At 46.2% G+C, this 22058-nt stretch overlaps 1 protein-coding gene across 12 annotated transcripts; it reads left to right on the forward strand.

The window, feature by feature from the left end:
* Nucleotides 1-348: 348 nt before the first annotated feature.
* Nucleotides 349-19854, forward strand: ZNF384 (zinc finger protein 384). Of its 12 annotated transcripts, XM_058558951.1 has the most exons (13): nucleotides 349-556; nucleotides 751-806; nucleotides 1681-1740; nucleotides 7661-7731; nucleotides 8029-8266; nucleotides 8502-8549; nucleotides 8751-9084; nucleotides 9937-10029; nucleotides 14069-14293; nucleotides 14993-15175; nucleotides 16651-16729; nucleotides 17498-17656; nucleotides 18228-19854. In XM_058558951.1, the coding sequence occupies exons 4-13, from the start codon at nucleotides 7666-7668 to the stop codon at nucleotides 18618-18620; spliced, it is 1818 nt and encodes a 605-aa protein (XP_058414934.1). In that variant the 5' UTR covers nucleotides 349-556; nucleotides 751-806; nucleotides 1681-1740; nucleotides 7661-7665; the 3' UTR covers nucleotides 18621-19854. The 12 variants fall into 12 exon arrangements, with proteins under 12 accessions (XP_058414934.1, XP_058414933.1, XP_058414937.1 ...); XM_058558950.1 differs by lacking the exon at nucleotides 751-806; XM_058558954.1 differs by lacking the exon at nucleotides 349-556 and having other exon boundaries at nucleotides 582-806; nucleotides 7665-7731.
* The last annotated feature ends 2204 nt before the right edge of the window (nucleotides 19855-22058 follow it).

Consider the following 22058-nt stretch of genomic DNA (forward strand, 5'->3'; position numbering starts at 1 on the left):
ACTTCCTACATCAGCCTATTCCCCCCACCTCCTCCCGAGGGAAGGGAAAGGGGAGCCTAGTCTTTTAACAAGCCATACCTCCCCTCCTACCTTGATGCATAATTCATGAACCTGTCGCGTTTCTACCCTCCCACTTGCCCAGAAGTCCCTTCCGGAAACCTGGGACCGCCGTTCCGAAGGTTCAGCTTCTGCCCTTAGCGGAACCCGCCTGCACTTCCGTCGTGGCGTCACATCCACAGAGGGTTCTACCGTGTCCCCAGGCAGAAGCCACTTCCGCCCCTACTTGTCGTAACTTCTGCCCTGAGTATCCTGGAGCCCTAGCAGCGCCGGATATGCCCTCCCGCTCCCGGAAGTGACTCGACCTTTGCATTTCCCCCCTTTTCCTCATTGCCGCCCCCCGCTACAGCGCTATTTCCCTCCTTCCCCCCGCTTTTCGTTTCCGCTCCCGCCTTCTCTCCGCCGCGGCTCTCCTCCGAGCCTGTGGGGGGAGGGAGGGAGGGAGGGGGCGTGGAGGAATTGGGGTTCCCGGGAGCACGAGCGGCAGTACCACTTCCGGGTGAGTGTTAGGGGAGGGAGGGGGCCACCCACTGCCTCGCGCCCCCGCCCTGCGGGTGTCTCGCGCGCGTTCCGTGCGTGTGAGTCTGTGGGTCTGTCTCGCGCCTAAAGTGCGTGCCCGCGCGCTCCGCCGCGCGCTCCCCCCTCCCCGCGCCCCCTCCTGGTCCTCCCACCCCACTCGGCTCCCTCTCCCAGCAAACGCCGCCCCTCCCGCGCTCCGGCTCTGGCGCCGCCGCAGCCGTCGCCGCCGGGTGAGTCTCGCGCCGCTGCAGCTGGCGCGCGCCAAGCTCTCCGCTCCTCCCCCCTCCCCTTTTCCTTGGGGGGGCGGGAAGGGGGGGGTCCACGATGGGACTGTATGTGTGTCCGTCCCGGAACCGGAAGTGGTTGTGGAGAAGCGGGCGATGGGGAGGAATGGGGGGGCTTAGGGGGCGGGTGTCTGTCTGGTGGGTGGCCGAGTTCAGCTCCCTGGAGGGGAAGGAGGGACGTCCCAAAAAAGGGTCTTTGAGGAAGGGGTGGGGGGCGACATCAGGAGAAGGCTTCCAGGGGCTGTCTCAAGGGAGAGGAGGTTTTGGGGGGACAGCTGTGGTTTCCAATAGATAGACCACTGTGGAGGCTGAGGGAGGTACTTCTTGGCGCAAGGCCTTGGGTAGGCAGGGGCGAAGTCCTCGCAGAAGTGGGGGGGAGGCCAGAGGAAGTGGCTGGGACTGAACTGGCACTGTGCCTGACACAAGGGCTTGTGCATCTCCCCAGTCCTCAGCTTTGCCTTCTGAGCCAATCCCCAGGGGGCAGCGACCCCTCTCTTCTTCCATCTCTTCTGTTCTCTGACCACTGGTTACCTGTGGCCCAGGGGAACGAAGAAGAACCAGCGTCTGAGCCCAGGGCTGGAACCCAAACACTGGTGATAGAGTTCGTCTTAGTTTCTGGGAATTGGATTTATTTCCCTTGTGCACATAGGGGTGGCACTGCACGCCTGTTGTTATATCCTTGCATCTTTGGATTGTTGGTTGGGGGTCCGCGTGCCTTTCTGACTGACTGCTGACAGTCAAAAGAATTCCTGAAGTTCTTCACAGTTCTCTGGTGGCTGCACCCTTACTGGCCCTGGTAACCCAGACAATTTGTTTACAGAAAGTTCAGGAGCCCTGGAAAGGAGAAGGAATAAGACGACAGGAGGAAGAGAGAGAGAGGGTAAGACAATTTTGGGTTAATGGCTTTTCTGGTTTGGGGGGAGAAGGGGTCATAATCAGATGGGCTTTTTTTGGACAATGTGATGGAATTCTTCAAGTGATAGCAATTGTAATACTGGTGTTTGCTGTGGAAGAAAAATCAGCCTTTTCCTATTATCTCTTGAGGGTACCCAGAGAGTTTTAGGGTAAAAAATTGGCACCGTATCCCATCATCTTCCATTCCCACCAGTACTCACCAGGAATGAGTTGTGAAATGCTGAAGTGAAATCACTAAGTAGTGTTACATTGTGTCCAAAGGAGAAATTTATTCTGCGTTTGGGGACACATGGGCCCTAGTGGCCAGTATAGTCCTTGTGGCGTAGCTTACAGGATTGCTTTCCTGTATTTGGAACAAGCAGAGTTGAGTTTAGAGTGGGGTTCATATCCTTAACATCGCAGCAGAGTCTTTGGAGTGGATCTGTTGAGTGATTAGAATCTGTGACACAGGGTTATTTGAATTTGATGTGGCAGGGTGAAGTTTTCAGGAAAAAAACTGGTTTGTGGGTAGTTTGAAGTAAAGTGGATAAAATTGATGGAGCAGACTGCAGAAGTAGGTCTGGAAGAATTCAAACTATGAGGCTTGATGGTGATGGAGTTTTAGGTAGCCTGGAAATGACCATATATCCACCCAAAAGAGTTTGAGTTCAGAGCTTATAATTCTAGAGGTGAACCTAAGAACCACTTCGAGGCTGGTTTATAAAATTTATTCCCCATAGGTTTCTGAGCCAAGTGGATGATTAAATATTAGGTGCATATCTCCTCTTCTACAGCCTTTTTTTTTTCCCTGCCTTGCACTGCCCCAGATCCATCATTTATAGTGGAATGGGCAGGGCAAGGGGAACCGCTCTGGTGTTCTTCCCATAGGATGCAGGGTACAGTGGTCCAGCCCAGGGTAGAAGGTGCTGGCCCAGATTGCCGGCAGTGTGGTAGTATTGTTCCTGTTAATCTGTTTGGGCATGGTGTATAGTTTTTCCCAATAGAATTGGGATCAACTTGTTCTGAGTTCTTTTGTACTTGGAAGAGTTTGCAGATAGGAGGAAGGCCTCAAATCTTATTGGGATGCTTGTTGAATGTCCTTAGGACCTGAAAAAAAGATTTTGTTTCCTTACGGAGAAAAAATGGTTCTCTGTGTTTCTTCAGTTTGAGTCCTTAGCTAATATTGCAACTTTTCTGCGATTGTGCATTTTGGAACTGTTTTTCTCAGTACAGTGTCTGAGATCCATGGGTCAAGTTCTTTCTATATAGTTGAATTTGAGTTGGTTTTTCTGTGCATCTCTATTTCTCGTTAGTGCTTCTAGTTGGTGATTAGTAACCTAGAGGCTATGGATCTGATACTTTTGGGTAGTTCCTTTGTAATTATGTGGTCTTTATGTAATTTTCACTAATTGTCACTAATAGTCATCATCACGTGGAAGTATTTCTCTAGCTCTCTTCCTTTCAGAAGCACTGTGAGCATTTTATGCTTTTCTTTTTTGTGCTGCCTCCAGCCCGTCATTGTATGCCTTATGAATTTGTTGTTCTCCTCCATCCTCTGCCCAAATAGAAACTTAGTAGAGTAAGTAAATTATTCAGTCATCCGCTGATGGAGGACCTGGAATTAGATTCCAGAAGTCTTGGTTCCTAGATCCATTCTCTAGCTGCTAAACTTGGTTGGTGTGAGTATTTCATGATTTTTCTAAAGGTTGGTTGTGTTAAGGGAATATTATTTTCTTGAGGAAAGAAAATCATGCTTTATTTGAAGAACAACAGTAAAAAAATTGTAGGAAGTACCGGGAAAGAGCTGACAGTCTTTGCCTCATCTACCAAAATCACATGCTGGAGGCAGTGACATCTTTATCCCTGGATGACTGGTGGCACTGTGGAAGGATGGACAGATGGACAAAACTCGGGTGCAAAAGTTCAAGTCCTACTATGTGTTTTGTGGATGTTAGTTAATATTGTCTTTTTTCTTTACCTCCTCAGTGCTTCCAAGATTTCTTTCGAGATTGGAAAAGGAATATGTAGTTCCTTGAACTTCTTGAAAGTACTGTCCACCTTAATTATAGTAAACCTTACTTCTTACTAACAGAATGGTGGAGGCATGGGGCAGTGGTAAAATTGAAATTAGAACCCAGATTTTCAATCTGCCAACATTCTTCTTCCTACCTGTTTTTCCTTCTTTCCTGCTCTTTGGGGCTATGATAGAAGCTTTCCACTTCCTTCCCAGTCTAGGGTAAACCAGTTTTGTTTTGTTTTGTTTTAATATATTGGCATAATCATCAAAACTGGTGCTCTGTGTAGAGACGGGGTTTCCTCATAATATCATTGGGCTTCTTCGGGTTTTAAAAATGTCGATATGTGCCTGCTTAGATGTTGGGATGGTTTGGTGAGAGTTCCTCCATGAAAGAGAGTTAAGAGGATAAGTGGTAAAAGTGACAGTAAACAGGTATTTGAGTGATTGGGCACCAGGGGCACTGTGTCGCACAACTCAAAGGGGCACCATTTACATTGTGTTCTGGAAAGAGCCTTCCTTCTTTGCTCTCTGTTGGATCTCATTTCAGGGATACAGAGATTTCAGTCAGTCTCATCAGGACAGTGGTACAGCATTTCTCGGGTGTCATTTTGCAGGCAAATATTGCTTCTAGTTGGGCAAGCATACTCTCCTCGTACCACCGTTTTTGGGCTGATATATTTATTGGAAGCCCACAAGGCACATTTATCATTTTGTCCCAGGGCTAGGTGTGGTTCTGGTCTTCAGCTTTGTTCTTTTAAGAAGCAAAGCAGAGTGATAAACTGAGTATCCGGGGAAGTGGAGGGGCCTTTTATTCAGTTTACCCCCCTGGATAGTCTGGCCTTTTTACTTAAGACTCCATCGTTCTAAAATCATTTATCTTAGTGGCCGAGTGAGGTTTCACAGGATGTAAACAGAGAATATCATCTTTAACTGCATTGTGCTGTTATCACAAACTTCATTTTTGAAAACATTTTTTGAGAACTACCTGAAAAATGTATAGTCCATTCCTGGAAATATTCTGAATTTTAATTCATGAATCAAGCCACAACATCAGAGAGCATGTACTTCAGTTGTGTGGTTTTGGTCCCTTGTAGACTCCTTTTTGCTAACTTGCTCTTTGCTGCCTGCTCTGCTATTTACTGTTCAAGTCTGTATCTCCAGTTTCCTCATTTGATAAATGGGGATTACAATACCTACTTCATAGAATTGTTGTGAGGATTAAATGATATGGTAATTGTTAAGTGCTTAGAAGGGTACCTCGAACACAATAAGCACTTAGTAGATGTTAATGGTGATGGTGGTGGTGATATTGTCGACCACATCACCTTGCGTGTCCCCTTTATAAGAACCTACAGGTGCTACTTCGCTCAGAAACTGCTTCACCTGAGCCACTTGTGAGACCACTTGTAGGACGACATGAATGGATGTAATCTTTTTTGGGAGGGAGGGCCTTGTTCACAGGAATCCTATCTGAGGACATTCTTATTTTCAGGCTCTCAGTTCCTCCCTCCTAAATTTTCACATCCATAATACGTTTACTTCATTGACTCTTCAGAGGGAAATTATAATTAGACCCTCCTCTCTTTTACTCTCTAGCCTCATTGTCTACTTCATTTCCACCTTACCTCACCACTCGAGTCTGTTTTATTTCTCTCAGCTGGATGGTTAGACAGATGGAGGTTGTGGATTAAGGTTTGAGCCCCTAACATTGTTTTCAGAATCAGTATGTATGGAGTCCACTGTCACTGAGTTCATTAAATATGGAATTGTTTACTGAGTGATGACTCCTACGTTAGAGACTGTTGGGAGGTCCAAGACCTTGCCTCACAGAAGGCTTGGCAAGATTGGATCCCCTTAAACTGTAATCTGTTTGTTTCTTGATTTCTACTGCCTGAGGAAGACCTCAGGCCCCTTCATAAAGCTAATGCTGGAAGGAAAAAGCTTAGCACCTGTTTCAGAGACTGTCTGGTTTTACTGTATTTTGTAACTTGGGGAGCAGGATTTGCCTGTGGTTGATCCTCAGCCATTTAATATTGAGCCTCATTTGTGTAAAGCTGTTGTAGTCACAGATTTGGTGCATTCCACTCCTCTCCTTTGCTACTTTCTAGGAAACAGTAGGCTGAAATTCAGTTCTGCTTCCCTTTATAGGATTTCTGAAAATTGAGGATACTGTTTAATAGAGCAAAAGATGTGATGAGACTTCTCGAGAAGGATAAGGAATAGGGTGACATTTAGAGGGATATCCTTTCTGCTTCAGCTCCTTTGTTGAAGAGCTTTCCTAGTTTCCATTGTCACTACTGGAAACCCAGTTTCTGTGCCCAGTCTACCCTCCAGCTCTTGGTATCTCTGGTATCTGCCTCAGCATATCCTTAGCAGGACTGGGACCGTGGCTGTAAGTCATAGGTCCTTCTTTCCCACCTGAGTCTTGGTTGCTCTTGGCTCAGAGTAGCAGCATGATGATAATGTTTATTTCCTGCTGTTCTTCACTTCCCCATTCCCTCAGTCTCATACTCCCTCTTCACCTGCCTTCTGCTGGGCTAGATTTTTCGTGGTCCAGGATTTTGGGAAGCCACTCTTGACCAACATACTGCCAGTTAAGCCTTGCTGGGAGAAGTGATCAGAGTGTGAAAATGAGTGGCGGGATGCCTGGATTCTGTACCCATCTGTGACTTGCAGTGTGCTTCTGAGGGATTACTTTTCTTGCTTATTCTTCACTCCCAAAGTTTTAAGCTTTCTTATCATGCACATACAGAGAAGAACTTGAACTCTTAGAAGCATAGTGTTTGAGAACTATAAAGCAGGAGCCTTGTGTATGTCTTCTGGCCCATTGTTATCCCTATTCTGAATGTCTTTAGGTGGACATTTGGGCTGCTACTGCTGATGCTAGAATCCTTTGTTTCTTTTCTTTATCTTTTTTTGTTGAGGGAGGTTGGCCCTGAGCTAACATCTATTGCCAAACTTCCTCCTTTTTGCCTTTTTTCTCCCCAAAGCCCCAGTAGATAGTTGTAAGTCATAATTGTACATCCTTCTAGTTGCTGTGTGTGGGACATACAAGCCGCCTCAGCATGGCTTGATGAGCGGTGTGTAGGTGCACGCCCAGGATCCAAACTGGCAAACCCCAGGCCGCTGAAGTGGAGCATGTGAACTTAACCACTATGCCGCTAAGCCGGCCCCTAGAACCTTTTTTTAAGCTGGGAACTCCTAGATTCTCACTGCTCAGCCCAGCATGTGTGGTACCCAGTGCAGCACCATGGATGTTCTTAGACCTTGGTGAAACGAGGGGGTGTGGTCCCCAGATATTATTTGGTACTCAAAAAATACGTTGATTCTGATTTCTGCCAATTTCGTTCTTTAATTCCCTTGGGTATTTTGTGTTCTGGCCTGGAACCTTTTCAAGCTGCATAGAACTATAGATGTGTCAGTTGGAATTCTTGAAATTTTTTATTTCGGCAAGATGGATTTGAGGGATAAAGGAAAAGAGGAACAATGGTAGGTACCCTGGCTGTTTTCAAGCCAGTCAGTGGTTTGCTTTGTGAGACCTTGGGCACATCCCTTCCCCTCTCATAACTTCAATTTCTCTTTTTGTCAGCAAAGGAAAATAATACCAGTTCTGTTTCTTTAGGGTATGGGAAACATTCTGTGGGTAAATGAGATGTGTATAAGTTCTTTCACCTGCATCTTAACTAGGATAGCCTCTGTTGGATGGGGATTTGGTGCTGAGTGGCTCTGACTAAAGGGACTAATATTCTAGATCCAAAGTCTTCGCTGTTAATTTCCAGCCATGTGGTCAGGTTCCAAAGAAGAGACCAGGGACGCCTCAACTCTCGGTCTCCATTGGTAAGCTTCTTCAGATTTATCCGTCAGTGTAATATGGTCTCTCTTTCTTCAGGTAGAATGGAAGAATCTCACTTCAATTCTAACCCGTACTTCTGGCCTTCTATCCCCACAGTCTCAGGACAGGTAGGTGATGTTTGTTTTTTTGCTCCTCTCCTATTATGTCCTTTTGTCAGCTCTGAGTAGTAAGTTCTGTTACTGTGGAGACTGAAGCAAGATAAATCACATGCTATTTCACTGGGTCATCCATCACGGAGAATTATACAGTGTTTCTGTCTTGGCTTCTCTCTGGAAGCACAAAGATATTAACTACTTGTTCCTTGATCTCCACGGAGGAGGACAGACAATGTGGAGTGCTTAGGGAGCAGACAAAATCAGACTCTCCCTGAAAAGCCGCTCACCTCACTCTTCCTTTTCTTTTAGATTGAGAACACAATGTTCATCAACAAGATGAAGGATCAGCTGTTGCCAGAGAAGGGCTGTGGGCTGGCTCCACCCCACTACCCCACCTTGCTAACAGTGCCTGCCTCGGTGTCCCTGCCCTCGGGCATCAGTATGGACACAGAGTCCAAGTCAGACCAGCTGACCCCACATAGCCAGGCATCCGTTACTCAGAATATCACGGTGGTCCCTGTGCCGTCTACTGGACTGATGACTGCTGGTGAGCAACTCTGCTCTTCTCCAATCTGAGGTGTTGATCTTCCATGATCAGTACCCCAGGCTGGCGGGCTCCAAGGACATGGGGAGTGGGATATGTGTTTGATTACTGAATCAAATTTCTATTAAGTGCCTACTGTGTGCCTAGCAATGCGCTAGGCATTGTGGGGGATACAAAGAAGTAGAAGATGCGGTCCCTGCCTTTGAGGAGGTGACATTCTTTCCTTCTCTGAATCAAGGAGTCTCCTGTTCTCAGAGGTGGAGAAGAGAAGGGAGTCAATCAAGGGGTAAATCTCACTGTTACCGGGGGTGGGGTGGGGACAGGGGTTAGGAGACCGTTATTTTTCTACAGGGTTTGGGGTTTCCTATATACTCTGGGCTGGGGGGCGGTGGGGTGGGGTTAATTAGACAATGATTGGGGGAAATTAAATAGGATTAGGATCAGGACTGGACAACATGACACCATCTCCTTTTTCTCCCAACCCTAGGTCCCGGTTTGGTAATCACGTCCCCCTCAGGCTCCCTTGTGACCACAGCCTCATCAGCTCAGACCTTCCCCATTTCGGCTCCCATGATTGTCTCAGCTCTTCCCCCTGGCTCACAAGCCCTGCAGGTGGTCCCTGACCTCTCCAAGAAGGTAGCATCCACCCTAACGGAGGAAGGAGGTGGAGGTGGTGGTGGAGGTGGCAATGTGGCTCCTAAGCCTCCCCGGGGCCGAAAGAAGAAGCGGATGCTAGAATCAGGGCTGCCTGAGATGAATGACCCTTACGTTCTCTCCCCTGAGGATGATGATGACCATCAGAAAGACGGCAAGACCTACAGGTAAGAATCCGAGTCAGGGACAGGATGGGGTGAGGATCACTGTCTCAGCTTCCCTGCCTCCTCTGTGTCCTGCCCCGAGTCAGGCTCTGCTCTGACAGCTTTCTGCCTCATCCACTTGCATGTCAGGTGTTCTGGCGTGGACTAGGAAGGTAGAGCTGGCATTTCTCTAATGCCCCTTCTCCCAAGATAGAGACACATTGTACCCCTTCCTTTTTGGGGTCATCAGCATTGACTTATTTTTGAGTGACACAATAAAGTTTCTTTCTTATAACAAGGCTTTAGGCTGGGTTTAAGACTCTGTCTCCAGGTCCTTTTTGCTTTCTACTTTTTCCATTCCTATTTTTCCAAGAAACCTTTCTTGTAAGCCCCTAACCTTAACCCGTGTGCCACCCACCAGTTCTTGGGCCATATTTGAGCACTGAACTTGCCTGACCCTGCATGGTTGGGATGACGGGACGGGTCTACTTGAAAAAGTGGGAAGAATAGGATACCTCCCTTCACCCCTTGGAATATATGCTTATAGAATGACTGTTTGCTCACTTTCTAGTTCATGGAAGTCATTTTGATTCTCCACTTCCTTTAAGTTGTCCATTGCCAAAAAGCATTATATTTGCATGTGGTACTATATAAAAATAATTACATGATTAAACTCCCTGCCCTTTGAAAGTTGGAAATCTCTTTATCTCCTTGAGAACTATCAAGGGCCCTAGAGGGTTTGGGGAGTTTGATCCCACTATACAGAGTGGGGTAACCACTGTCACAGCTTTGATGCAGATAGGGGCAGATGTGCATGGCTGGGAGATTGGGTCTGTCCTTAGTGTACCGAGATGGGCAATGTTGTTCCCATTTTAGGAGCGAAGGGAACTGCGGCACAGGAAATGGACAGAGCCTTGGGCTCATGGATTCAGTTCCCGGCTCCACCACGAACTTGCTGTGTGACCCTGGGCAAGTCCTTTTCCCCTCTCTGGGCCTCAGTTTCCTCATCTGTAAAATGAGGAGAATTCTGTTTATGCCTCCCATTTGTTGGGAGTATATATCAGATAAGGTTTGAAATGTTGGGAACTTCAAAAGAAAGAGATAAGAAATAGTCATCATTTAGCACTTATTTTTATTTGTGTTGTACACTTATACCGTGGAGAGTAGCCATGACCACAGAGCGTTTAAATCCCTCTTTGTAAGTGAAAATGAGGGGAGTGTTGCTATGCAGAAAGTATTGGGCACATTGTAGAATTCCAGCTCATAATCCGAAAGTTCAGTTTTATTACTACAGGTGTACCCCACTTTATACAATAAAAGTATTCCTGGAAAATGTTTACATCATATATTATAAAGGTACCTGACAAGTTTGATTCATTTAAAGGCATTCTTTTATATATATATCACACCATAAAATGAAAATCCCTTTTAAATTTATTTTGTGGGAATCTGGATTTTTATGTATTTTGTTTAAAGTGAGGTTATTGTGACATGGAGATACACCTATACAAAATCTGTTGTTGTGGGAGTAGTGGGAGAGTTCTCTGACATGCAGGGGAGCCCTTCACATGGATCAGGTCCTCTGATTCTGCCAAGGTTTATTATTTGTTTGTTTTTTGGACCCACATTAAAGCTATCTCTGGACTTCCCAAACTGTGTATATGGGAAGAAATGTGAAGATACAATTGGAAAGAAGCCCTGATAGGATTTTCCACACCCTCAATGTTTTTGGAATTCTTATTTATTTATTTATTTATGTATGTATGTATGTATGTATGTGAGGAAGATCAGCCCTGAGCTATCATCCATGCTAATCCTCCTCTTTTTGCTGAGGAAGACCGGCTCCTCAGCTAACATCTATTGCCAATCCTCCTCCTTTTTTTTTTTCCCCCAAAGCCCCAGTAGATAGTTGTATGTCATAATTGCACATCCTTCTAGTTGCTGTATGTGGGACGCGGCCTCAGCATGGCCGGAGAAGCGGTGCGTCGGTGTGTGCCCAGGATCCAAACCTGGGCCGCCAGTAGCGGAGTGCGCACACTTAACTGCTAAGCCATGGGGCCGGCCCTGTTTTTGGAATTCTTGACAGGCCCCACGCCCAGGTGACTACAGAGAACTCTGAAATTCAAGGGCGACTAATTATATTCTAGGTGAACGGAATTTCTTCAGAAACTCAGAACTCTGAAGTTCAAAGGACTCTTTTTCATCACAGAGTCCCTATCTCGATGCACGTGTGGGTCAGCCACATCCGTTCCTGTGGTCACTGGCATTTCACTGAGTATTGGGGGAATTGGGTTCTGTTACTCTGGGCAAGTCAACGTATTTCTAGCTCTTTGTTCCCATCTGTAAAATGGGAAGATCAGTCATGGTCCTCATCTATCTTGTGGAAATGTTTTGAGGGAAAAATCAGAGTATTTGAAATTGTGTTGAGCATCTTAGAAAAAAATGGAAAGATAATTTAAAGTGGTTGTTGTAACCAAGGCCATTGCGTTGCATGCCTCCAAAGGAGCACCATTCTCTTGTTGGATATGAATGGTGCCCCCTGGAGTTACGAACCTGGTGATGCGGGGGCTGGCTTTCTATCCCCTGCTAACTGCCTACTGCTAAATCAGATTTCTCTCTGATCACTCAACACCTTGCATTAAAGGACTGTACTCTTTTGTTTGGCTTCCTAGGATTTCAGACTTGGAAATACTTTAATGGTCATCTAAGCCAGTCCCTTCTCTGTAGTTTTAGTCTACTGAACATTCCTGGCAGATGATGCTCCAACCTCTCCTTAAATACCTCTGGTGTGAGGAATCTTAAATTAGGTTAGAGTCATGGCTTTGTAGTGAATAACTGTTTGCCCTTTGGCAAATTACTTAACCTTTCTGAGCCTTTGTGTTCCTTTATGTAAAACAGGGATAATACTTGCCAGGTTGTTGTGAGGAGTGGAAACAATGTGTTTAAAGTGCCTAACTGGGTGCCTGGCAGTATCAGGCACAACAACAAATGGCAACTATTATTCTCATCGTCATCATCATTATTATACCTAGGACCTTTGAGACTGCTTATTTTGTTGCCAGTCCATTATCCATGAATTTAAGTTTTGCAGATTCTTCTCTAGTTGAAAACTTTGATGAAGAGGGTTATTTTCTCTTTTATATTTAATTTCATATTAAGGGTGCAGTGTGTGTTCAACACTCACACACAAACTAATGAGATTTTGTATAAAATGAATGTGTTGTTAACCACGTCTGAGAAATTTTAGCAACCAAGGGAAATTATTTTGTAACTTTAGTACAGTTCCCCTCCAAGTGATAGTGTGTCCAGTTTCTAACCTCAGTCTTAGTGAAATGTATAGTAGCATGAACTCATCCATCAGCACTGGTGCTGTTAACATTAATGCAATTTTGTTGTTAGAGAACATTTGGCTTACCTTTGACTGTCCTGGGTGTTTCTGGCCCTGCTAGGGGCAGGTATTTATCTCTCCATTTTACAGACCAGAAAATTGAGGTCTAGACTGATGAGCAAGCCTATAACTGAACCGTGAGTCGAGCCCAGGTGTCCAGACCCTCATTGGCTGTCTTCCATTGGCTGTGTCCTTTGGACCATGCTATCTATAAAGAGAACCTCCTCACCTCCCGTACAATGGTTGGGCATCCCAGACAACTGCCAGGGATTGGTAAACTGGCAATCAGATTTCCTTAAGAGTTATCAAGTGACTAGAGAAATAGAAATTGGCCTTAATGATTAGAATTTTAGTAAAAGCATTTAGTAACAGGGACCATACTCCAAACTAACAGTGATATCTTTTTCTCTGAGGAACTCAGAGTTCTTTTTAGTCTTGATCTCAGGTATTCTCTAAAAATTCTCCTGGGATCAGAAAAAAACAGAAATCATTCCCTGGCACCATCCCAAGCCCCACCTATGGAGATAAGTTGGCGAGGACCCAAAGAAGAGGGACTTGCCCCGGTTGCCTGGCTTCCAGGCTGTTGCCCTTTCTACTAGCCCACATTGTGTGCTGGTGAGTTGTTTAGGAATAATAGGGTTCCAGCTCACACACAGATAGCTTTTACCCCATAAAGTCTGATAGTTGTGGCTTATCTTGCTCAGAGGCCTCCTTATTTGATATTGTTGGGCAGTGTCAGAGCAGGAAGAAGGATTACCAACTCAGGGGATGAGAGAAAGTATATTCAGATGCTATTGATGTCAAGGCAGAGTGCGGACGTTGGCTCCATGTGCTAGGAAAGAGGAAAGGTTTAGCATGGAATGCTCAGTGTTTCGCAAAACTTTTTCTCCTAAACATTTGAGGGATACAACCCACTCCCAGCAGTGACCTTGGCTCAGTGCAGAAGTGATTTTCACTTGATTGCCAAGGGGCTGGAGGTTGGGGGTGGTTGGTGGGACATCAGATATAGGGTAGAGACCAGACATATATGGTTTGGAAAAGCCCCTCCAAATAATTCTGATACTTCCCTACCCCCATCCCTAGGAATCACTGGCAAAAGGGAAGTAGGAGAAAATCTGAGAGAAGACAGTTATCTGAGGAGATGGAGAGAAGTTCTTCCGGGAATCTAGTCAGTGTGTCCTCATTAATCATCTCAGGAGCTTGGGGAATACCTGAGGGATGTACTTTATACATGGGAAATTGGGGAAAAGAGTTCTTTAAAAGTTTGAAATCACGTTATAGGCAGAAGGAAAACAGAAGTTAACTGATATTTCTGGCCCAGTGAAATCCACATCAGCCCAGAGACCATAATGAGATTTTCCTGTCTTACCTGGTTGAATTCTTATTTTTGTAAACACTTACGGAGTCCAATCATTTAGCAAACATTTATTGAATATGTTGTACTGGGCTGTGTTAGAGGCTTAAGCTATGAAGAGAAATAAGATAGAGATCTTCCTCTCAAGGGCCTGTAGTTGGAATAGGAGAGAGATCAGATAGTTGGCTTCTTTGGAAGTGGAGGGGAGGGTTCAGCAATGCCCTCTTGGTGGGAAGGGTTCTAACTGCTGCCCTCACTTGGCCCAGGTGCCGGATGTGCTCACTGACATTCTACTCAAAGTCGGAGATGCAGATCCACTCCAAGTCACACACCGAGACCAAGCCCCACAAGTGCCCACATTGTTCCAAGACCTTCGCCAACAGCTCCTACCTGGCCCAGCACATCCGTATCCACTCAGGGGCTAAGCCCTACAGTTGTAACTTCTGTGAGAAATCCTTCCGCCAGCTCTCTCACCTCCAGCAGCACACCCGGTAAGGCTGCTCTTGGTTTTACCCCACTACCTGGTGGTGAACCCCTCACCCCAAGGCCATGTTGCCTGCACCTGCTCTTCTCTCCATGTGTTTTCTTTGTTCCCTTTCGACTTTGCCCTTTGGGAGCCTCAATTCTCTCCCATTACTGTCTGTGAAAAATAAAGTATATGTCTTAGCAGTTTGTGGTGGGGGGCCTGGAAAATTATGGTCTCCAATCCCAAAGTCTGGAACGATTTTTGTGGTTTCTCTCTGTGTCTGTGTTTGGAAATCTGCAGAGCAGGCCCTGCTTTTACTATATGCTTCAGTTCAGAGCCAAGGTGTGCATTCAACTTCAGGTCCATGGGGAACAGGCGGTATTGGTCTTTGTTCAAATTACTATTTGGAAGCAGGGTATCTGTGGTGAGTGTAACCTTAGAATAAAGCAGAGGGTTGACGAGACTGAAATCTTTAAGATCACCAGGAGCCAGGGGTTGCAGCTCTTCATCATCTCACTGCCATTCTAGCCACCGACTTAAGATCAGCAACAACCTAGACCTGGGTGTCCTCTTCATTAGCCTATCCAGGCCGGAATGTGTTTGGGAGGAGGGAGGAGGGGGTGCTCTCATCCCGTCAAGCAACATCATTTCACCCAGCAGAGAGCTGAGCCCATGGTGTCGAACTGCTTCCTCCTCCCCCCTTCCCTCCTCTCCTCCCCGGCAGGATCCACTCCAAGATGCACACGGAGACCATCAAGCCCCACAAGTGCCCGCACTGCTCCAAGACCTTCGCCAACACCTCCTACCTGGCCCAGCACCTCCGTATCCACTCGGGGGCCAAGCCCTACAACTGTTCCTACTGCCAGAAGGCCTTCCGCCAGCTCTCCCACCTCCAGCAGCACACACGGTAAGGGAGAGTGGCGGGCTACTGCCCCCGCCCCGCTGGCATGCCCTCCCCCCCCCCGCCCCGGACACACACAACAACCCGCATGCGGGGGGCGGGGGAGAGGCCTGGCTGGAGGAGAACACGACTGGCATCTGAGAGAAAGAACAAGCAACACTGGAGACACAAGTGGACGCTCAGAGAGAGCCTTTCTGGGGCAGAAGCTACGTCAGGGAGATGCAAGGACTGTGATGTTCCCTGATCCATTGGAGGAAGAGACTTTTACTTGAAGCAGAGACAATATTTCTCTCTCATTTCTCTCCCTGAAAACACCCATGCACACATCTTGCAAGATTTTCTCCTTGATGCCAAAACAGGGGCATTTGATTGAAGAAAACCATACCTCTAACCCTTAGGACACTAATTATGAACAGGAAATATAAACAGACTTTAGCTGGGTACCAGCCTGGTGACACCTACAGCAACAAGCAAGGCTCCAAGGGATGGCAGGAGTAGAGAACAAAAGAAAACATGTCCTAAATATTCACAAAGAACTGGCAAACAAAAGGAAAGAGTGACTAGGAGGAAGTGAACCTGCCAGCTACAAGAGTTGATGCTCTCCTTCAGTGGTATCTCAAGTTGAACTGGAGTCCAGACTCTTCCTGGCCATAGGCCTTCTCACCCGGCTGCTGCTGGATGTGGTGATTCCCCTAAAGTGGTCAGATGTCTTGCTTTGCGAAGAGGAGGAGTTGGGCTTTCTTCACAAGGAGACATGTCCTGCGATGTTTTCAAGATTTTATACCAGAGGTCCACAAAAACACCTGATCACAAAGATGGTTCTCAAGTCCCTGAAGAGGAGCAGGTGTCCGCACACCCTCAAGTCCTTGGCTCATCTCAGTGGAGGGCCTTGTAGTGTTTGGGAAAGAGGTCAAATTGGTACTCAACTTGGCATTTCCTGCTGTTAGGGGACCGGACTGGGAAAAGCCCCAAGGAGTTTCCTCGAGTATTAATATTGCTGCTACTTTCCACAATTAGCATAACTCTCTGTTTTTCTTTGACACCAGAACTTTCTCTGGGAGTGGTGCTCAAGGCTGAGGGCGTGGTTTCTGGCTTTATGGTAGGGGCCAAGGAAGAAGTGTTATGTGTTTCTTTTTCCTTACCATTGTGTTTACCTTATGTTTCTGAACATTCATTAGGGACAGTTACTGTAGGAGCTGACTTGTATGCCATATTGTGGACTGCCTGTCCCTTGGCTGCTGAGCCACAGTCTCTCCTCCCCCGCAGAGAGGAGCCCAGCTTGAGCTGAGTGATGCAGGCAGTGAGCAGAAATCAGGCACCATGGCCTGATCCGTGTCAGAGAGGAGCTGAGGCTGTGCCTCCTGGAGACCATCTCGTACTCCCGTAGGAGGGCAAGAATGGCCTTGAGGTTTGTTACAGAGCCAATCCCCAAGTGGCCTCGCTGACATCTTTTCCCTTTTTTCTTTTCTCATCCCATGCAGAATCCACACCGGTGATAGACCATACAAATGTGCACACCCGGGCTGTGAGAAAGCCTTCACACAGCTCTCCAATCTGCAGGTAAATGTTCCACCCTCCACACAAGGCCTTGAGTCTAAGACTTGATGTTAAAGTGCCATAACTTTTTCAGGACCCCTTTACACTCTTAATAATTATTGGGGAACCCAGAGAGCTTCTGTTGATGTGGGTAATGTCTATCCTTATAGATATTGTGAAACTGAAAAACTTGAAAAACTATTTAGTAATTTGTTTAAAAATAGCAAATACATTGCATGTTAATATAAATAACATATTTACAAACACATTCCCCCCCTCCAAAAAATTTAGTGATAAGAATGGCATTGTTTTACATTTTTGCATGTTTCTTTAATGCCTGGCTTACCAGAAGATGGCCACATTCTCCTGTCTGCTGCATTCAGTCTGTTGCAGTAATACACGTCATATAATCTCAGTACAGTCATGGGAGAATGAGTGAAAAGGCAAACACTGTCTTACTATTATTTTGAAAATAGTTTTGACCTTGTGGGCCCCCTGAAAAGGTCTTGGTGTTCCCTAGTGAACCCCATGCCTCTCTTTGAGAACCACTGGACTAGTGGGACCAAGCATAGCTGTCATTCTGACTCTCAGGATCCTGGTATGTGCTGCATGAGGTATGCTTCTTCCCTTAGCCTGTGGCTCCTGAAGTTTCATTTGAAGCAATTTCTACTGCCTACAGATGGAAAGAGAATCTGGGAGGTCTGACACTCACTTCAGGGCTTTCCATTAAGGTCAAGGAGGCAGAAGGGAAGAGTCCAATGTACTCATCCTGATTTCTCCCAATTTTCTCAGTCCCACAGACGGCAGCACAACAAAGATAAACCCTTCAAGTGCCACAATTGTCATCGGGCTTACACAGACGCGACCTCACTAGAGGTGCACCTATCTACACATACGGTGAAGCATGCCAAGGTGTACACCTGCACTATCTGTAGTCGGGCGTATACATCGGTGAGTGCCCAGTGCCTTCTCTTTCCTTGTATGTAGGCCGTAAGACCACAGTCCACTGCATCCCATCTTCTTGATAAGATCTGAATACGCTACCTCCCTAGCTCCAACTTACCCAATCAGTAAAGAGAACAGAAATTAAATAGACCTATAGCTGAGGAATATAGGAGATGCCTGATCCCTTAAGCATATAGAGATTGCTAAGCAATGGTTCTTCATTTTACTTAAAGAAAAATAAAGCAACTTGAAATTTTGGGAGGAGAAAGATTTCAGTTAGATGTTTTCCATTAGATTCCAGAAAAAGATTGTAAAGTTGTTCCATTCAAAGATCTTTGAGAAAATGACAGCTTTCTCTGTGCCAGTTGAATGCCCACAGTGACTAAAGGTCCCCCTCTCCTTTCTACCCAATAGTGCACACTGACAGTGCCTCCTGGGGAGAACTTGCCCATGGCTCCAGAATATCTCTGTATAAGTATTGTGCTGTTTAAAGCAAAGAGCAAGCCCAGAATGCTAGTTACAAGTGACCTCTTTCCTTCTCTTTCATTCCTCAATTCCTTTTTACCATCTCCCTCAGGAAACGTACCTTATGAAACATATGCGCAAACACAACCCTCCTGATCTCCAGCAACAAGTGCAGGCAGCAGCAGCAGCAGCAGCAGTGGCCCAGGCCCAGGCCCAAGCTCAAGCCCAGGCTCAAGCTCAAGCCCAGGCTCAAGCCCAGGCCCAGGCCCAGGCCCAGGCCTCCCAGGCATCGCAGCAGCAGCAGCAGCAGCAGCAGCCACAGCCACCACACTTCCAGTCCCCTGGGGCAGCCCCCCAGGGTGGGGGTGGTGGGGACAGCAACCCCAACCCTCCACCCCAGTGTTCCTTTGACCTGACCCCCTATAAGACGGCGGAGCATCATAAGGACATCTGCCTCACTGTCACCACCAGCACCATCCAGGTGGAGCACCTGGCCAGCTCATAGAGACCTGTGCTGCCACCCACTGGGAAGAGGGGAAAGAAGTTCTGGTCCCTTCTTTCTCCAACTCCTCTTGGTGGGAAAAGTCCTCTTCTTCCTTGACAGGCCTTGGCTCCATTTCCTTGGGCCTTAGGCACGGCCTGCCTTCACAGGATACCATCCTTATTCTCAACTCCTCTTCGAAAGGAACATCAGCCTCCTGATTGGCAAAGGAATACTGAGCTGGTAGTGTAATCCAGCAGCCTCCCCTCCCAAGCATAGCTTTTAAAAATTGGGGGTTGGTGCTCAAGGGAGGGATTTGCTATGACCTCATAGAAACTTTTCCAGTGTGGGCACTTACTCTGTCCTTACCCTCATAATCCTCCAGGTTTGGGCTGATAGAAGACTAGAGGCTGGCCCTCCCAAATATCAGAGAGAAGGGAGCCCGAAATGCAACCAGCCTCCTGTTCTGTTCTTGCCTGCGAAAGAACAGGTTTCTCATGTGCCCCGATCCCTAGGAGCTGTTTTCTTCCCCTCATGGTCTCTCTTCACTTCCTACCTAATGCTGGAAGAAGGAGATCTGGGTGGGGGGTCAGACCCCCTTTATTTCTAAAGGGGCAAGGGCTGAGATGTGGTCCCCAAGGGGCCAGAGATCCCCAAAATGGTCAAGGGTGGCTTAGAAGTGTGGGTTATGGTTTTCCTTGGAGCCTCTCCCCTTCTCTGCCAACCAAGGCCCTGTATTCTCAGTCTCCCATCCCCAAACCTAAGGAGCTATGGGAGCTTTGTGTTCTTTATGAAAACCCAAAACAAGGGGTGTTGCAGAGAAGGGAGAGTTCAGGGCAAACATAAGGACTGGACTTAGCTCCCTAGGTGCCACGGTCAGTTGCCGGACACAAATTTATATATATATATATAAATATATATAAATATATATATATACCCACTCATCACGGCCATCTTTGTTGTAACCATTTCTGTGTTTATAAATGCATTATCTCTGAGAATTTTCATATTTGATGTTTTGTTTATTTTTGTCATTTTTGTTTTGCTCCATCCTGTCTTCTGGCCAACGGCATTTTTATTTCCTTTTGTCTTTTTTTTTTTTTTAATCATGACAGATTTCAGAGAAAAGAGAAAATGAAAAAAAATCAGGACACCAATTGTTATAAAGCAATTTAAAATGAAGAAAAAAAAAGAAAATTATGTACAAACCAAGGGGTGTTTTTAGAACCTTGTATAGAAATAAATTCATGTAAAAGGATCAGAGGCAGTGGAGCTACTGATGTGAGTGAGCATGGGAAAAAGCTATTTGGGGAGATGTTTGAGGCCAGTACTAAGGGTTTACACTAGAGTGTGTATGTGAGGACGAATGCTGTGTGATGAGGCTCTATGTGTGTATACCCAGCCATAAACGGGTACATCTTTGATATTTCTGAAGTGAAATCTGGGTTTATGAGGGTTTCTACCTACACATCCCGTCATGGGGACTGCATTGCCTAAATATGTGAGAGCAAGGGTTCAGTCATGTGTTAACAAAATAGATCACCATGCTCCCTATCAAAGAAATGGAAGCATGGCTTCTTGAAAGGATCTACACTCCTGCCTGAGCATCAGTGGGCTCAGTGCTAATTCCACTTGGCATATGTGTACATACACATATTCATTATTCTGTGGCACCTAAAACCAGAAGTTTCCAGTCGTGGAAACCATAACCAGGATTGAATACTGACACAGGACAGTTGTAGTGCTGAGGAGTAAAATGTGGTCAGGAAACCTGGACTTCAGCCCTGGCTCTACCATCAACCAGTGCTGGCCAAGATACTTCAGCTGTTAAATGGAGGGATTGGATTAGATCACCTCCAAGATTCCTTTTTGAGAATTAAAAACCTTTAGGCTCTGAGAAAGTTGTGACAAAGCTCCCACACCTGATAATGTGGCTATCCTCTGTGGGACTGCTGGGCAACTGTGCTCATTACCTAGTGGAGTGTGGATAGTCGATGAACTAATGCCCACCTAACTGAGGGCTCGGTCTCTCGTGTGGGCATCCAAAGTAGTCTCAATCTGTTGTGTGACACTAATGAATGCAGCACATATGACTAAATGTGCCAATGTTTGTTAGCTTCCTGAATATTGACTGTTTTTTGCCCCTGCTCTCACCAACTGTTGAAAAGGCCCTGGCAGCCTTCATCACAGGTATTAGAACCAGAATCTGCTCTTTTTAAAGATCCATTCACCCTCACTCACAGCAACAACCCTATGAGGTAGGTACTGTTATTCTCATTTTATAGAGAGGGAAATAGGCACAGAGATTAAATTACTTATCCAGGGACATGACACAATTTAGAGTGAAGTCTTCTAAATTGTATTGCTGTATCTTATCACCTCAGTAGTAAACCTGGGGTTTTACCTTACCCTTCACATATTTGGTCCAAAGCATGTGGCTGAAAACTGTTTCATTAAAACATGCCATGTGACATTGATTATTATTATCAAGAATGTGTGAGTTAGAGGTGATGTTTGATATCCCAAACACTGTCTTACTAACACCAGTATTCTGTTAATGGGCGTTGAGTTCGGTTTCCCTAGTGTAGTGGCAGCCTGTCATGCACTTGACTGCTTTCCGACCTGATGAAAAGCATCGATTTCATTGTACTGGAGCTGACTAGGCTGATAGCTGGCAACTAACTGGCCAGATTGTGACACAGCTCCACGCCCTAATCCTTTCAGGATCACGGTGCTAGTTAACGTCATACATAAACTCGAATAAAAAGGGAGACAGAAACAGGAGGGCAAGGCCAGAAGCACACTGTCGTTTTACGTGTGAGTGTATTCCATTGTTAAAGGACAGGAACTCTGACAAAAGGTGTGGAGAATTATAGCTTTACTGTGTAATTCTTTGTAAGTAGAGTTTATAAATTAATGAATTTCTTCCATGTTAAAAAATAATCCTGGGGAGTTGGTGTTCGTGTGAGTGAGCGAACAGAAACGCGGAGGTTTTAAATCTCCCAACACCCCTCCCAACTTCCTTAAGAAACTAGCTTCCTTGGAGAAAGTCTTGATTCAGCGGGACCTGCTCGGGTCACCAGATTCATATTTTGCAAAAGGGAAAAAAGACTTCAGTTGCTGAAAAGCGGTATTTATGTAATACAATCCTAAAGTGACAAGTTTTTTATCCCTCATTACCACACATACCCGTTTTGGAGGGAAAAAAAGTTTGATAGAGAATGCAAAATGGCGACCTCCAGTGACGTCATGCCCGCCTCGGTCGCGTCCTGGGGTCGCAGTGAGGGCGGAAGCAGGCTAAAGCCGCCTCAGGCCGCCTCGTTAGCGGCAGTGGTGGCTACCTACGCAAAAGGGAACGTTTTAGCGTCGGGCGGATGTGTCCCGGCGGAGACTTGAGTGAGGGCGGAAGTCCTCCTTTTAAGGGCGGAAAGGCTCTACACCAAGAATAATAGCTTCAGCGCC

This window comes from Diceros bicornis, chromosome 17 (genome assembly GCF_020826845.1).
Source record: "Diceros bicornis minor isolate mBicDic1 chromosome 17, mDicBic1.mat.cur, whole genome shotgun sequence".
Classification (NCBI taxonomy): domain Eukaryota; kingdom Metazoa; phylum Chordata; class Mammalia; order Perissodactyla; family Rhinocerotidae; genus Diceros; species Diceros bicornis.

What these genes read in the sequence shown, in the direction of transcription:
- ZNF384 (XM_058558951.1), top strand. Translation starts at nt 7,666, where the DNA reads ATGGAAGAATCTCACTTCAATTCTAACCCGTACTTCTGGCCTTCTATC. An exon ending in CACAGCTCTCCAATCTGCAG is followed by an intron (nt 16,730 to 17,497) that starts GTAAATGTTCCA and finishes CAATTTTCTCAG; the next exon opens with TCCCACAGACGGCAGCACAA. An exon ending in GTAGTCGGGCGTATACATCG is followed by an intron (nt 17,657 to 18,227) that starts GTGAGTGCCCAG and finishes CATCTCCCTCAG; the next exon opens with GAAACGTACCTTATGAAACA.